The following is a 17,909-nucleotide window of genomic DNA, read 5'->3' on the forward strand; positions in this document are numbered from 1 at the left end:
GCTGCTGAGGTGGAGAGGGGGGCGCTTTCAATGTGCGGGGGCGTGATGTTATTTTTGCTTTTGCCTTTGCTGCTTTTTGCTATTTTTAGTCGCTTGCTGTGATTTCTCATTGTTGTTTGTTGCTGCCGTCGTCGATCCTCTCCTTTCCTCTCCTCCCCCCTTTCTCGCCGATTCCTTTGTTTAATTTGTCTTTGTTGTGGATGCTGCCCTGTAATCCCCACTCCTCCCCCTAAACCCCTGCCACGCCCCCTCCTCCTCCACACGCCCCTTTTGGCGCATGCAAATGCGATGTGTTGACTCTACAAAGCTGCGATTCAGCTGTTGCCATCGATTTTTCAGGCCTCTCTTGGCTTTCCCCTCTTCTTCCACCCATTTCCATTTTCCCCGGCTGGCTGGCTCAACCCTTTCCGATTTTCCCCAAAGCCAAAGCCTAACCGAATCGCTAAAAGGGGCGTTTTTGGAGGGGTGGGGAGGGGGCTTGTCTGCAGGGGGTGGGTTTTCGCTGGTGAAACTGCAGCTGACAGCCTTGATGATGATGCTCACCTCCCACGTGGGTGGGTGGATCTCAGAAAGAGATATGGATATTATTTCTTACTCTCAAAATGGGATTATCATTTGGAATATTACAAACGCAAAAATTCATATATTTTGTTTTGGATATTAAAATACTTTCTAAAACAGCTCATTACTTTGCGTACTATATTTTCCTGATATAATACACGGAATTCCGGAAATTCAGTAAAGACTATTATTTATAACAAACCAAAAATTCATATATTTTAATTTCGATTGGAAAATGCTTTCTAAAACAGCTCATTACTTGGCGTACTCTATTTTCCCGATATAATACACGGATTTCCTGAAATTCAGTAAAGTCCATAGTCGGAAACAGGGTCTTTGGCTTTCGGCTTGGGCCCAGACCATAAACCATATGGTCAGCACCCAGCAGCACCAGTTTCGGTCGGTCAAAAGGGGCGTTCTAATCCCACATCCTGTCCCATCCGCCGTTTCCCCTTGTGGTGGTGCAGCTTTTCGTCCGGAAATTAATGAAACTCATCAGCAACAGCGGCGGTCGGTGGTTGCAACCCCAAGTTGCTATGATGTGGGTGGTTCGCTTCGGCTTGGCTGATGGAGGAAAAGCTTCGCTCAAGTGAAAGCTGGTCTGGAAATTTTGTGTTTTTTTTTTGTTTTCTGTTTTCCCGCTTTCCCATCGCCAAACGTCCTTTTCCTCTTGCGCCTGCCTCTTTTTGTTGCCGAAAGTGGTGGCTGCTGTGGTTGCTGGTGTTGATGATGGTGCACCAGGCTGTGGCGGCCGCTTTTTTATGGCTATGTGGGTGTTCTCAATTTTAGCCTACGAAAGAACGAATGAACGAACGAACGAACGGTAATCAAAGTTAGGATTAGTTGACTTTAAAGTAGCCTTAGGGGTAGCAAGCGCTGCATTCAACCCCACGAAAGAAGCCCCAGTCTGTGGTGCAAAAAAAGGGATTGGGCTTTAAATTCTTTAGTATCTCTTAGGTATCTATACCAAAATTTAGCATGGCAATCAAATATTTTAAAAAAATTTTTAAAATAATAATTGTTTTAAAATTAAAAATGAAATTTAAAATTTCAGTAATAAAATAATAAAAATAAATAATATTAAAGGTCTTACTGGTAAAGAGATTGATAGAGGCTTAAATTACAGGATTGGAAGGACCTTTTCTTATAGCACCATTTGTGACCAATAGCCAACGGCTATTCCAAGTGTCACCACTTGCAGTATTCGCGTGTACATATCTTCATCCCTCGCACATGTACAAAAGTATCTATGGAATAGTCGACGGGGCCCCCACTCTCAATCACATGTAGTTGGCAAAAACCCAACCCACCGAAAAGTGTATCTATAGTGTATCTACAACTGGAGCGGCAAAGAAGCCTCTAAAATTCTATTAATTAACACGTTTCTATCTGCAGCTGTGCGGTGCGGGTTGTATCTGTATCTGTTGCTATATACACCAGACGTAGTCGAGCAAATATGAGAAATACTTCCTCATATTTTCGGCAAATAATTCGTCAGCGTCGAAAATTATTCGGTCTCAGATTCCGCTGCCGTTCAACTTATTCTCGTTTAACGCGTTTCTGTTTTTCCGATAGCCAAATGCGAAATGGGCAATGAAAACAAAGCAGCTGAATAGATGAAATTAAATAAAAATACGAATGAGAAAACAATAACAAAAAATAAAAAGTATTTATCAGCATAACCGAAAAATCGAACAGTAAAAAAATATCAGATATACTATATAAAAATTCTATGACATTTTCTTGTATTTGTATGTGAAACTAGATTAGAGAACGAATCGAATTCATATCTATTCTCAACCTGGGCTGACATTTCCGTGTGAAAGGGAGGGAGGATTGAAAACGAAATTGAAATTGAACTTGATATGGAAATGGAAATGGAAACAAGTGACCAAGCAAGAATAAAGAAGAGGTTATGCAATCGTTTGATGGTTGAGAGAGTTTCGGGTTCCGCTGGACTTTGTCGAAAAAGGGTGGGAATAATGCCGGAATTTCGGGGGAGCATAGATGGCAACCCCGATATGATATGATACCTAAACCGACTTAGAATCTCTTGAATATTTTCTTGATTAAATGCACTGATTTACTGCTTCTTTTTCCATCTATTTTGGTTTCAACTGGGAAAAAATCCTATTAAACTTTTTTTGAATGTCTTCTTGAATTTCTCTATTCCTTCGTTCCTTCGTTAACAGTTAAAGTGGCGGTGGGTGGCGGTTGGGCGTGTGTACAGTTGCCCTTGACTCGACGAGGGGAGTCTGCCAGTCAGTCAGTCAACCCCCCGTTTACTTCCCTTTGTTAGCCCCAAAAATGTTGACCAGACATTTAGGTGGCATTTTTTTAGATACACACCATTGCAGACTTTTTTTTCTTTTGTGCCTCGTTTTTTTGGCCACACGTTTTCCCTTGAGAAGTTCTCTGCTTGGCGGAAAATCTCTTACTCATTTTCAATTCTCAGTCCAGTTTCCTATGCGACGCTCTCTCGCTTTCTCTTCGCTGTTATCCTTTTTACCATGAGATTTTCTTATTTTCCAGCAGTCCCTTAATTCGATTTTTGTAGCACTTTTTTGAAGCATATGTTATCGGGTTTAGTTATCGATATTATATATGAAAAAGGTTACTATATATATCTATTTATGTTATAAACGCAACAAGGATCAAATATATAAGATATATAGGGTGCATATAAGAGGTTTTTTGTCGAGGGTATAATAACTTCGTTTTTCCTTTCTGGTTTTTTTTTGATTTCTTGGTTAGGCTTTTACCCTTGTGCACTGACTACAAAACCGTCATGTGCAAAGGAGCGAGTGAGAAGGAGCGAACGAGTGAGGGAGATGGCCGGAGAGTCCTTGTGTTGTATGCTCTCTCTTCTTCTCAATCCCCGAACCTTCTTTTTCTTCCTCTTCCCATCCTCCTTTAAAGGCAGTAAACATGATAATTTACGCAGCATGCCCAATACACACACACACACAACGTTCTCGCCATACAGCAAGGTGGTGGAATTTTATGACAACAAAGGGCAATTCACTTGGTTCCCGGTTTGAAATTACATAGCTGGAAAACGTTGAACGCCGAATACCGAATGCTGAATGCCCCCACCAAAGGCCTATTAAAGTATATGTACATATATCCCTACATCCCGTGGATGGGGTCGGAATTACAGGAAAGGAACGAGGGAAGAGATCGTGTGAAGAGCGTGGAGGTAGCCATATACTAGAACACTGCATACCATACCGAATAACCCCTGATCTCTGCGGGTGTCACGCTTCCACCTTCTTATCGGTTACGCTTCGGTTACAATAGGGGTTTTGTTAGGTTCTACGAGAGAGGAAGCTAGCTCTTCATAAATATTTAGGAAAATCATTTATCCTACAGCAGAGTTGTAGGGACTTTTATCCTATTGTCAAATTAGTAGAACTGAAACGGAAATCTTAAATTATATATTATATTCCAATTTTTGAATAAAATACTTTTATGGTAAGAAATAAGTATTATATTTTTTTAAATAATATGATAATAAGGGAAAAATGGAGTCCTAAAAATTTATGTTTGGGAATACTTGATTTTCTTTTTTTTTTTTTAATAATTTTTATAATATATAATATGATATATTTATAATATCTGTAGTAATTCTTGATTCCTTGTTGTTTTACTGTACCAGAGCGTTCAACTTTTAACGCTGGCTCGTACAATTTGATGTCTGCATTTTCTATGCCTGAGTTTTCCAGTCTGTCTGTCTGGGTCAGGCCTCCCCCTAACCCCCTAAACCCCCCACCACCCACCACCCAACAACCGAGCCAACTCGTTTGGCCTTCGCTGCTGTTGTTGTTGTTGCTGTTGCTGTTGCCTCTGTTGGCCGTCGTCGCGTCATATTGCGTCGCTTTTGTCGTCGGCGTCATCTGCTGCCTATTGCGTAAAGGCACAGGCACAGACACACTGAAACCATGGAACACAGACACCCCCGCAGACAAAAAGCCTAAACAGAAACAGAAACACACACACTCCGCCAAGCACAGCCACACCTCAACGAAATAAACGCACACACACCCCCTTTTTCGAGGCTTTCATAAAGAAACGGAAAAGGCTGTTTAGCTATATACCTAATAATTATGTTTAGATAAAACAAAACATAAAAAATCAAGAATCTAAGTAGATATTTTACATTTTAATTTATGAATATTCTGTAAATTAGATTATGTTTGCCTTTTTCTTGGCAAAAATTATAATATTTGTTTTACAATTGATTTCATTATTATTAAAATATAATTAAGCATTTTTAATAATTTTGTTTAGATATTTTACATTAAAAATATCTTTTGATATATGAATACTCAATAAATTTAATTAAGTTTATATTTTTTCTGAATAATAATAATAAGAATTATTATATTTTGGCTTTCATATTCACCAAAATAAAATTTTGTATTTAAGCTAAATTTTAAAAAAGTTTATAGATTTCTATCTAAAGAACGATTTTAAAGAAACTTTATATACAAATGCTTGGTTGGTACACATACAAGTAATGCAAATTAAATTAAAATACTTATATGATTACAGTACTTCTTGCAAGAGTATTACTATTACAGCTTTAAGAAAACCAACTTTTGACCAAAATTATGACAGCATGGGAAATAAATATGAAGGCCTCTTTAATTGGATATCATATCTATAGCATATCTCTCTTACATTTCCTCTCTCGCGTCTTTCTCACTCCTTACGTTACGTTACTGCTACTGCTACTGTTACTGTTAGTCGCCGCTGTGGTGAGTTTCTTTCGCTTTGGCACCTGCAGCAGCTGCAACATGTTGCTGCTGTCGGAGGTGAAAAATCACAGACACGTTACGCTATGCGCCACCTTACGTTACGTAACGCAGTGGAAAATGCTTGTTAAATAATTTAGGAATTTTCTTATTATGCACTAACTGCATTTGGGTTCATTTCGGCCTAAGTTTAAAAAAACAAGCTTAAGTATTTAATATAATTTAAAAATAAAATTTTGGCCAATTTTCAATTTTTTTATAATTCTTTGCGAAAAATGGTTAACAAATAAAATGTTCAGGTTTAAATGCCAATCGATTGGAAAATTTAATAACGAGTTCAGAAAGGTATGACAATCCATATTTAGATCAATATTTCCGTTGTGTCGGCCAAAAACCTGAGTAATAGAAAAGATTAAAGTAGTAACAAATAGACAAACAAAGAAAGGTTTAAAGGTTTTATAATACGAATATTTTATGTTTCTAGTAGTTTAAATAAATTTGCCATTGTATCGAAATTCGCCAGACAAATTTGCCCAAAAATTGGAAAAACAATAAATTTTGTTAAAGTTGCAATAAATTCATATTGTTTTCGTTTCGGGGGGTTTTGTTTTTGGGTTTTTTTTGGTTTCCATGCGAGCGTGTGTGCGTGAGTGTTGAAAGTTGAGCGTTGCGTGCAACCGCAGCGATTGTTGTTGCTGTTGCTGCTGCTGCCGCCGACGTGCCACGCCCCTTTCGCTGACCCAAATTCGCTTTTCGTGCCAGCCAACTAACCAAATCTTATCAATTCATCAATCATGCATGCAGTCATTAAACGCTCGCCTCGTTTAATAGCCATTGTTGTTGCTCTTGGTTTTTTTGTTGCTGCCTGAATTCGTTTGCTCTTGTTACCGTTGTTGTTGTTGTTGTTGTTGCCGGGTTACCGCATCGCCACTAAATTCGCCGCAACTAGCTCTCTCTCTCCCTCACTCTCTTTGTCTTCCTTTCCTTCGCCGCAACATGCAGTTTAAACAATATGATTTTGAACCGACCATATTCTTGGTATTTACAAAATATCATTCAAAATAAAAAAAATACAATAACATTTTAAGTCTTACTATTACTTTATTATTATAACAGTATTATCTTTATTTATTATATAGGTAATTCTCTGCCAAAACGCTTGAAAATTGATAAAAACGTATTTGTATATGATTTTGCACTAATATTTGATTCTAGTCAGATGGATCCTCAACTAAGCAAATCAATTTTAGTATCCGTGGATAATTTTTTCAGGACTATACCCATAGTATGGACAAATAAGTCATTTCGTAGTATTTTTTCAACATTTTTTAACCAACTCTCTCACGTTTGAAACTCTTTTTCTCTCTGTGTTTGGTTCATAACGTTAAGTAATTTTAAACAAGTGATCCCCTTTCTTCATCTGCCTTTGTGTGGCCCCCACCTGTCGACAAGGTATTTTCCCCGCCCTTTATGTGAATGTACATATTTACATATGTATGTCTATATGTACCTCCCACCGCCCATTGCTCGATTTATGTTTCGGATCAGCGTTTTATTCGTTTCTGTTGTGGCTTTACCGCTTTGCGTTGCCAGTTGCTAGCCAAAACAAATGCAGCGCCGTCTATATATAGGCCCGACATTGATTATACCTGAATATGTACAGTGTACACACGTGTAATTATATACATATCGTATGGTATATTGGAAGACTTGCTTCAGGGCCGAAAAAGTTAAAAAGCGGTTGGGCCAACTGTACTTTGTGGTGAAGGGAAGACTCAAATCCAAGCTGAAATTGAAGATTTAATTAGCATTTATTGATTAAAATTGTATAAAACTGAATAAAAGATCTAAACGAAATAAAAATACCATACTTTGTTTGTAAATTGAGTAATTCAAAAATGCACAAAATTGTATATGAAATCATTAACAATACAAAATGTTATAATTCTTACAATTCTTGCCGCAGTTAATTCTCATGCCAGAGCCTCTCGATTTCGGTTTCCCATATCTGTATTATTATATCCAAGTAAACGAAATGAAGCAAATAAGAGGCAGCTGTATGTTCGTTTGTTTATTTGTCCGTCTGTCTGTTGGCATTTTGTTATAGCTGCCTGCTACTTCTGTTATTGTCTCTCTTAACACCTGCAAAATGCAATGACCAAAATTTACAATAAAAAAATAAAAATAAATAAACAAAAAAGAAAACAATTGAAATTCAGCAACTGAAAAGTGTCAACAGCGTTTAACTTTTGACTTTGTTTCACTCCACCGTCAGACGACGACGACAACAACGACAAAAATCAGCAATTACAGAGTAAAAGTAAAACAAAAATGAAATGGAATAAAATAAAATAAAGTGAACAGAAAACAGAACAAAAAACGGAATGGAAATCAACTGGCACCAATGCTTTTGATTCAAAGGCAGCGGAGAGGGAAGAAAACCTGTAAAGTGCTTGAACTTTTAATTTCTTACCTGTGCGCCTTTAAATTCTCATTTAGTAGAAGGGTATGTTGTATAAAAAGAAGGGAAGACAAGATATACGTATTTTCAGAGAATAGTAGAGTGTTGCATGCTCCAAGTTATCGATATTTCCGATATTATCACAATATCGATTCGATAATATCGATGTTTTCAAGGGAAGTCGAGTTGGAAGTAATTTCTTATGATTATAAGCGGTCAGTTAATCAAATAAATTAAAACAATTACCAATGAAAGTGTTTGAAAGTTCGAAATATGCCATTAGTGTGTTAAGGAACTTTTTCCAAAAATATATTATTTATTATGAACCTCATTTATTCTAAATATAATCGATTTGTTTGTGTTTAGTTAATATTGTTCTCGAAAAAGTGGACTCAAATGTCGCTTAAAATGTAATTACGCATGCAAAAGTGCTGACAGCAGCAAATCAACGCCTCGAAAATATCCCACACTCCTTCTTTTTGCCATTGTATTTTTGCTGTTTTTTTTTCTTTTTTTGGATTTGGTAAAAACGCTTTCGTTGGAGGAAAGAAGGAAAGAGAGAGCTTGTCACAAAGCAAACAAACCAAATGCCAAATTAATTATATTATCCATTAAAATGCCGAAATAATCCCACACCCAGAGAAATGTGGGACTATTTTTTAGGTAACGTATGACCTAAAAAATTTAAATAGACTAAAATTTCAGATTTAGGTAATGGGTTACCTAAAAATATTAGCATGTGGACTATGTTCCTACTTTTTAGGTAAAGCTAAAGAGATTTTTATAGGCCATCGTAACCTTCAAATTGGTCCATAAGACCTAAAATTTAGGAATAATTTAAAGTCGATTATCACTCACAACTTAATACAAATATTGGTCCCTAATATTAATAAACAAATTATTCGGTTTTTTAAGTTTAATGTTAAAAAATTTTTTAGACTTTTCTTAAAGCTAGTGATGGAAAAGTTTCAATATATAAAATCAATACCTACGTGGACTATTTTCCTACTTTTAAGGTAATAGTGCCCTATTCTAAAAATAGAATTCGCCTGAGCCCCTTGAAGCAGGCTTTGGTTTTGCCGCAGGGCCTTTAAGTAGTTCCGTAGACCAGAGGCTAGCCTATTGGACTCTCGCGCAGAAGACCCGGGATCGATTCCCACCGAGGACAAAATAAAGTGATTGTTTTTTCAGAAAGATAAAATATTTGCTTTTCCGAATAATACAATATAAGCAATTAAAATAATCAAATATGTTACTATCAATAGTAAAAATCCTAGCTTTTTTTTAAATACCTAATATTTAGGTAATTCTGACCTAAAAATCTAGTCCACTAGCCATTTTTTTAGGTAACCATTACCAGAAATAAATTCAAGACTGCGTACAAAATATAGTCCACATGGACAACATTTTAGGTAATGCATGGCCTTGGCGCGTTTTTCTGGCCATATTTCCTAAAATTTTAGGTAATTAGGCCCCTTTTTAGTCCATTTTGTTTTCTGGGTGCAATTGTTTGTGCATGTTTGTGTGACTGTACTGTTAAGTGGAGAATCGAGAGAAGTTCAAAAACAACAACAATCATTATCAGAAAAAAACTTGGCGCACGCCTTTTGTTGGTTTGCGTTGAATCGACACAAAATTCGTCGTTCGGCTCTGTTTTTTATTTTTAGTTATGTTCTCTTTTTTCTTTTAAAAATTGTTTACTCATACCGCCCGCTTAAATCATTTTTTCCTACCCCTATACCATTTATTGATATGATCTTCTAACCGATATGATTATTTTATCTCTATCTTGCAGGGAACTTCAGGATGGCACGCTCAGAGATCACAACTTAATGGACGGGTCCAAGATCATTTTGATCCCAAATGTGGAAACTGGTTTATTGGTAAGTCAACTAATTAACGAGATAACATTTTTGTATGAACAGTTTTTTAATTAGGATAAAGAAAATTGAAGAGCTATTCAAAACTAATATTCCATAATATTTAAAGTTTTAAACTCTGAATTTGTTCTACTTTGTTTTTGTAATATTAAACCTTAATTTAAAAGCTTAAACAGGATTCAGAGTAATGTCAATCGAGATATTAACCGAATGCCAAGTCACATATTTAAAAGTCAAGCTGTAACCCTGACCCCGTTTTAAGTCCTAATTTAAAACCGCTTTCCAAAAAAACTCTCTAATATGCCAAAAATCTTTTTTCTCTTTATTCGATGTGAATAATGAATATGGGACGATTAGATATTATTTACCTGAGGAATTTTAATCATTTCGACTGTGACTAATTCGACTAATTCTCCGTTTCTCATTCGAATTCTGCTGATTATTGTTCATCGGTTTCTTGTTGCGGCGGCTGGTCGTCATTTGTCGTTGCCAAAGTTGTTTGACATTAATGAATTTTAATTTATTTACATATTTATTTTATTACACACATTTTTCGATCGGCCCCCCGGCCAACAACTGGTTTAGCCTACTTCGAATGCCTTTCACGGGGGTGTTGGCTTAATCCTATATGAATTCAAGTCGTAAAAAACATACTTTAAAGAGCATTGAAAGGATACATACTATATTATACTGAACGAAAAAAAAGAGGAAGAAAGAAATATTCAAGCTCGATTTCGGTTCAGTTTGCCTTCAATTTATGCCGCTGTATTTTCAACGAATACCGAAACCTTTTTGGTCGAATGGAGATGGAGTTTTGGAGTTGACTGACAATCATTATGTTTCTTTCTCCAAATTTGCAGAGCTTTTGAGCTCTCTTTTTAGCCCTCCTTCTCATTTTGGTCATTGGGTTTGAGTTGTGAAGGTTTTTTTCGTCCAACGTACAGTGCGTGTTTTTAATGAGAAAGTTTTGACCAATTTTAATTTAAACGCCAGCGCAGCGTAAAGGTCAAGTTTGCATTTGTATGCGCAGCTGAGTTTTCGTGAGGTGGTGGCAAAAAATTAAGCTAAGGGAATGGGAATCGGAACGGCTCCCTATTTACACGGCTGAACAGGGAAATAGTTGTAAAAACAGTTGATTTTGGATTATAAATATGTTTTAAAATATATTTTAATATAAATCGTAATATTGAACATGAAGAACTCGCGAGAAGATTTTGGGTTTGAAACCCCAATGCAATAGAATTTATAAAGCCTGATTGCTAATCCTACCTAGTATTATATATTTATTCTGGTTTCTTCACTATTCATGATCTCTCTTTGCTCTTTTTTTGCGCTTTTCCGTTTGATTTACTGTTTATCGTTTGAGTTATGAGCCGGTCTTTTTTTTTTCTTTAACCTGGTTCAAGTAATACCACTCTCAACTTGGCTCACAGTATTACCAATCTCTTTGTTTGCAAATCCCGCGCGTGACATTGCAACATGCTGCCGCAGCAACAAGTTGCTTGTCCAACCGCCATTTGCAACATTTTGTCAATGGGTTTATTTAGGAAAATAGCTTGATAAACTTAAAAGTTTATAATATAAGGTCTTTGTTTCAGTTAAATTATTATAAAAGTGTCTTGTTTCTTCTTACCAAATATTTTGTTATAAAATGATATGATATATGAATAAGTTTAATATTATTATTTTTAGTACCGAAATCTCTTGATTAAAAACTTCGGCATGTGGAATCCCATATGTTATCTCAGATATTTCTCATATCACTGGTTTTATTGTTGATTTTATTTTTTGCTTGGATATTTTTTTTGGGTAAGTTTGAGCTGCTGTAATGGCTTTTCAGCTTTTCTTGGAGTGACACCGATTCGCCAGGTGAGGCAATCAGCAATAAGCAATCAGCAATCAACGGTCTCACCTGAATCTCTGGCAACAGTGCCACATAACGTTTATCAATATTGGCCTAACCGCTCTCTTTCCTCTCTTGTCTGCACCGTCTGTCTATTATTTTTTCTATCTTATTTAATAACATTTATGCATTTTGTGCCGTGTTGCCGTTTCTCCTCCTATTTTCCATTGTCTCAATTGCTTTTCACATGAAATTGGTTCAAGTTGCGCATGTGAAAGGTAAGAAACTGATGACAAAGAGTAGTTGTAAACTTGTTAAAGTCTCTGCTTAAATTTTGTCACTTGGGTGTGAGAAACAAAGATACAAATTGAATTTACATGAGGCTGACATCTTGCATGATACTGTAAAAATGTAGGTTAAGAAAGCCAGCTACTTAAGCACCATCATTTAAATTATTTAATATGTAAAAGTTTGTTTTCTCGACTAGGTTTAAAAATAGAGATCGAAATTTATCGATATTTTGACAATATCAATTCGTTAATATCGATGTTTTCAAGGGACAACTGAAATTAAATATCGAGAAATCGCAAACTGTCGATATTTTTTTAAGCTAAACCTACTTCTAGTAGTTTAATAAAAAACTGCCAAATATATTTGCTATATCAAAATAATAAATAAAAGTCATACAACATCGAACAGTTTTTATCGCTCAGGCAATTTTTTAAAATCAGATTTTTATGTGCTCCGTACATGTGTATGTACGTAACTTTGTTACTTTGACGGACATTTGTTTGCCATATTTATTGCAATTCGTATTGCATTCAAAACACACACGTAAATAAAAGTTCATGCAATTTTTTGTGATGCGAACAAAGAAATATTTTGGCGTGCTCGAGAAATCCATAAAAATTCCCAAAAAAAAAAGACGAGCACAAAACACAACAGCTAAATTTACATATACCTATATGCAAACATTTGTCCATACGTACAAATATATATATACACAATAACCATTAAGAGCAATAGGCTCATAACTTTTCTCATTGTTTTAATTGATTAAAATTGTATCATCCCATTTTTATAAATCACGTATTATTTGCTTGCAAAATTCTTGTAAACATTAATTTTTTTAATAATTCCATTAAAATGATTAAATTGCCATTTGTAAGAAATAATAATACAAAATACAAATACAACTTTGCTTTAATTATACCAACATAAAAATTCAACTAAAATGAATTCTTCTAAGAAAGCCGAAATTAAAACGTGAGGTTGTCTGCTTCTTATTCTTCTGTCCTTTGTCTCCCGATGAAAAAGTCAATAAAAATGCTGATTAAAATTTATTTACAAAACAAAATGAAATTGCAACGTACGAATAAGAAAAAAAATGTTTAAATAGCCAATTAACAATTTGCGTCTCTTTAGCATTTAAACTTTTTCTGTTGTTCTGTTAATTTTATTTATTTTTGTTTTTGGAAATTGCTATGGTTGTTTGTCGAGCAAATTTACGAAATAAATATAAGACGGTAAAGGAGGAGAAATTAGAGGGGTCGGGCGCCAAATGCCAGAACTCCAGAAAGGCGTGAGGCCTTTACACTGTGCGAAAAGGAATAACGCTGTTTTAGGACTAAATTTTAGATTTAGGAAAAAGAATTTTAAAATTTTAGATTTAGGAAAAAAGCTTGAATCGATGTTTTCACAATATAGTTTCGATAATATTGATGTTTTCCAGGAAAACACATTAAATATCGAGAAAAAGCAAATTTTCGATATTATTTTAAGCTCTACTTAGGAATTTGATTATTCTCCAATTTGGCAACAATTTTTCTCTGTGAAGGAATTTTGTGTTTTTATTATGTGCCGCCCCGAGCGAAAGGAGTGCCACGTGAAGGCCTGGAGCATTGTCTTTCCTTCTATTCCCCACTGCTGTCGCTATATCTTTCTGTTCTCTGAGTCACGATGCTTCAGTATTTTATATTTCTTTTCTTTTTTGCCACCTCATGCCATTGCCTCCTAATTAGCAACACAGAGTAGCCGAAAGCAACAGGCAAAATAAACCGAAACATTGCAATTCGGTGGCGACTGCTTGTCAACCTGGACAGGTGTTGTTGTTGGACCTCCTGGCCCCTGCCCCTCCCCCTTCCCCGCCCCCTTTTCGCCCACTGTTAAATGTGTGTTAACAAGTGACAGGTTGATTTGATGGAGACATCTCTGGATTTATTGACACCACACTGACTGAATGACAGAATGGCTGAATGAGTAAGCAGAAAGGTGACCGATCCCGATCTCGATATTTTGCTTGTGGGTCACAAAAGTCACCCATGTTTTTCTCAGCCTAAACAGAAATGAAACAGAAATTATTTGGCAATTATCTTGGATCAACGGGAGGAATAAACAAATTCCATTTGCTCCTACTGCTGCATACAGCCTAAATATATACTCATTTGTCTGCCACGACATTTGCATATTGCTCCAATTTTATCTTGACACATCGCAGACAGCCAAAAATTGTCGGCAAAAAAAAAAAAGAAGAAAGAAAGGGAGAGAATTATTTCAGCTGCTATTAGCAGTAATAATATTCTGTAAAGTTTATTATAGCAACGGGTGCGAAGAAAGGCATATATACTTGGCAACGTGCGGTCATATGGTGCGTATACTTATTTAGTCTATAAGTCGCCGAATGGAGATGAGTGGGCTCCTCGGCGACACTTTCGATTTTCATAGTTGGCCCCGCCGGGGATTCTCATATGTTTGCAAATGTTTTGACAATTCGAAAATGAAATTATAAAGCGAATATAATTAGAATTATTCTGAGAAATAATAAAAATGTCATAAAATCATGAATCAGAAGCCGAAAAATTTAACCAAAGAAGCTAATTGTTTGTGTTTCATGCAAAATATAATTTTTTGATTTTAATTTTCGCATTTCACTCGATATTTTTAATGTTTTGAAGGGAAACACAAATTAAATATTGAGAAATAGCAAACTGTCGATATTTTCTTCAGCTCTATTTTCACTCCTCAAAATTTCCAATATACATTAAGATATTCCCAGTGGAACGAAGCACCTTGCTTGGCCGTTTTTTTAACAGCTCAATCATAATCCCCGCAGACTTCTGTCATTCCTTTATTCTTCGTATGCCTTCTGCCCCCTGGGGCCACCTTTTGTGGTTTTTGTCATTATTTTCGATTTCGTTGTTAAGAGACATCAGCTGCAGAAACTGCACTGGGGAAAAATATTCGTTATTTGGTTAAAAAATATTAAAGAAAAATAATATAAAAAATAAATAATATTATTTGCACTTTTTATATAATTAATGTCAAAAATTAATATTTTATAATTTCATAATAAGTAATAAAAATACTGTTTTAAAATACCAAACAAATATTTTAAAATAAGATAAACACAATATTTGTTCATATCATAATGATATAAATAACTTGAAAATAAAAATTATTAAATTAACAATTTCATCACATATCAATTTGATCTTTGGTCAAATTGTTTTCTGTGTAGAAAGGAACTGACTGAAACAGCAGTGACAATCAAGTGGGTGGGCGTTGTCAGTCGCACTACCATGCCATGCACCATGACCGAGAGGTGATTTCTCCCGCCCCCAACGCCCCCCAAAAACCACCCACCAAAGCGACTCATCTCGAGTGGTTCCGTTTCGTTTCGATTCGTTTTATTATTTATGTCGCTTAAATGATGCGCTGGCGTTTCCCTGTCAAATTAATTGCTTTTGCTTTCTTTTTTTTCGGTATTCGAACCCAGGACTTCTTTTTTCGGCCATGCTGGTCAGCTGCGGTGGCAAAAAAGGGGGGATGGCTGCATAGATTTATGAAAATGATTTTAATTGCAAGTCTTCGCAAAACAACGAAGCACAAGACAAAAGCTAGCGGCAAACAAAGGGCGAGAGCGATGATAACACGACGGTTTGTGAAGGATGGAGGATCGAGAATGGTGATGATGATGTTGATGATGATGCTGATGGTAATGGTGGGATGATGGGGACGGACTGTGGGACAGCAAGTAGAAGACAAAGCAACAAAGATGGAACCACGCAACGCACTCATAAAAAGCCAAAAATGATATGGTTATATATCAGCGATGCGGCGCCCACCACAGCCAAAATGATGACAACAATATGAACTGGTGGTTCGTGGTGTATTCTGTGTTTTGTATGGGTGTGACCGACCGACCAGTCAGTCGAATTTATGCGTCCTTTGTATGTTTTGGCCATACAAAAAAAAAAAATATAGCCAGAAAAGAAAGAAACGGAAAACGGCGAAAGGAAATGCTTAAGAATGAGCAACAGATGCCAAAGAAGCCATGGGTACAGGTTATTAACCAGTTCTATTTGTCTTTGTCTGGGAAACTTCATCGCCCATCTCTTTCCGCATTTTCTTTTCCATTTCCATCTCCATCCCTATCGCCATCTCTGTCTATCTGTTTTTCTTCAATGAATTCGGAGAACTTATCTCGAAACTCACTTGACTATGGAATGCGAAGTGCTATCGGCAGTGTTGGGGCCAACCCAACCAAGTTGGATGCCTCATCGTCGAGACGTTACTATTTATCAGCGTTCTTCTATAGATCTTCATTAAAAGTGGCGTCATTGTGTACTTTTTATACCCGTTACTCGTAGAGTAAAAGGTTATATTGTATTCGTGAAAAACTATATATATTCTTGATCAGGATAAAGATTTTAGAAAAGTATAATGGCAAATGTTGTGTTTATTAATACCTATCGAAACGTAGAAGAAAATTTTCAAATCAGACCATTCATTAAAAAGTTCTGACTAAATAACAAAATAAAAATCAAGCAGTGCAAGCAGTTTTATATTTAGCTTTCTGCAATATCTCATTTCAAAGCTTCATTCAAATACTTATAATCGTAGGAATTTAAATAAAAATTAAATATTTCTGATCTCACAGTCAAGGGTATTCCCAAACGTTTCTTTGTTAAATGTTAAAAAAAAAGTTTGAAATATTTTGTATTAATTAGCGTTGTCATCATTTCGGAATTAACTTTATCAACCTGTGCTTCTGACTCTCGATATCTTTTTCACCATCTGCTTCGATTTTTTCTTCCCGAACGTCTTCATCTCGTTCAGATTACTTTCTCGTCTTTCGTCATCCCAGTTATCAACTACTCGAGCCGCTCAGTGTGTCAACAAGTGGTGCATTCTTGTTCATAGCTTAACGTAGTGAGCGGAAACGCAAGAACTTAAGTTTACTCACTTAATTTCCGTGAATCCGGTTTATCTTCGGGTCGGATAACAGAGCGGTTAACAGCACTGTTAAGTGTGAATCGGAACGGAAGTGGGAGATATATATCTTTAAAACAAAATAATCGATTCGAACTCGAGATTCCATTGATAAAATTCCTAAAGTGAATTACCTTTGCCCACTCGCACAGAGATATTTTATTCATATGAGCAGCACATTCATTTATATTTATCACTTCTGTGAATCGATTGGCAATTCCAGATCTGCTTTTTGCCATTTACAAATCGCTATTATTAGTTTCGCTTTAATTGCCGTTGGGCATGAGTAATAATTGGCGAAGGAAATCACCTGCTGTTGTTGTTTTGCGGATTTCTAAACTGCAATTTGCTCTAATCAGACCAAAGCAATATTTGCACTGGCGCCTGAAGTTGTTGCTTTGATATGATAACAATTAATTTACAGACGAAAAAAGTAATATTCGCTCTAAAACGATTATTAATAATATTTTAAAAAATATATTTATTTTTTGACTATACATAGATTTGATTTTTGAGTCAGAATAAATAAATATACTTATAAGTTCTTGCTGTGATGTTTCATTCAAAAATCGTTGTTTCTACTTACTAGCTACATTTTTGACATTTATGTACAATATAATGAAAGTTTCCCATAATTAAACAGATAAGGGGGAAGCCCCATTCGCAAGACAAAGGCGAACTATGTACGATGATTTTGCTGCCCGATCGTGTGACACATACATACTTTTTTTTTAAAGTGAAATCCAAAATGCGACAAATAACTATTGTACTTTCGAGATAGCTCAATTTTAAAGCCGAGCCAATAACCAATTGGCAAGTCATAAAACGGGTTACGTGGTCAAGCCCAATGCCTCGCAAACTGTATACCGAACGAGCTCCTCGTCCAGATAATGAAGGCAAACAGGGCGTCATCGGTGGCGCCGGTCTTTGTCTTTGTCCCGCCTGGCACTATAAAAAAGTCCAACTAATATACCTGCAAACGGGTTGAAAGTGGTTGCAAGGTGGTGGCAGAGGGGTTTCTCCCTTATCAGTTTTGGCCAATTTAATTTGTTACACATTGTCAAGTGTTTTCCCGGCACAGCACGGCCCGACCGTCGGTCCACTCACATGCGAAACTTCCATTGAAAACGCTACGC

The 17,909-nt window shown here is 36.0% G+C and overlaps 1 protein-coding gene across 1 annotated transcript in view; it reads left to right on the top strand.

The window, feature by feature from the left end:
* stx (ubiquitin-like domain-containing protein stuxnet) overlaps window positions 1-17,909 on the top strand; it is a 34,396-nt gene that overhangs the window by 9,987 nt on the left and 6,500 nt on the right. Inside the window, exon 2 of the mRNA XM_017146778.3 lies at window positions 9,575-9,662. Within this exon, the coding sequence (XP_017002267.2) occupies window positions 9,575-9,662 (88 nt within the window). The remainder of the gene's footprint in view (window positions 1-9,574; window positions 9,663-17,909) is intronic.

Source organism: Drosophila takahashii, chromosome X, assembly GCF_030179915.1.
Source record: "Drosophila takahashii strain IR98-3 E-12201 chromosome X, DtakHiC1v2, whole genome shotgun sequence".
Lineage (NCBI taxonomy): Eukaryota > Metazoa > Arthropoda > Insecta > Diptera > Drosophilidae > Drosophila > Drosophila takahashii.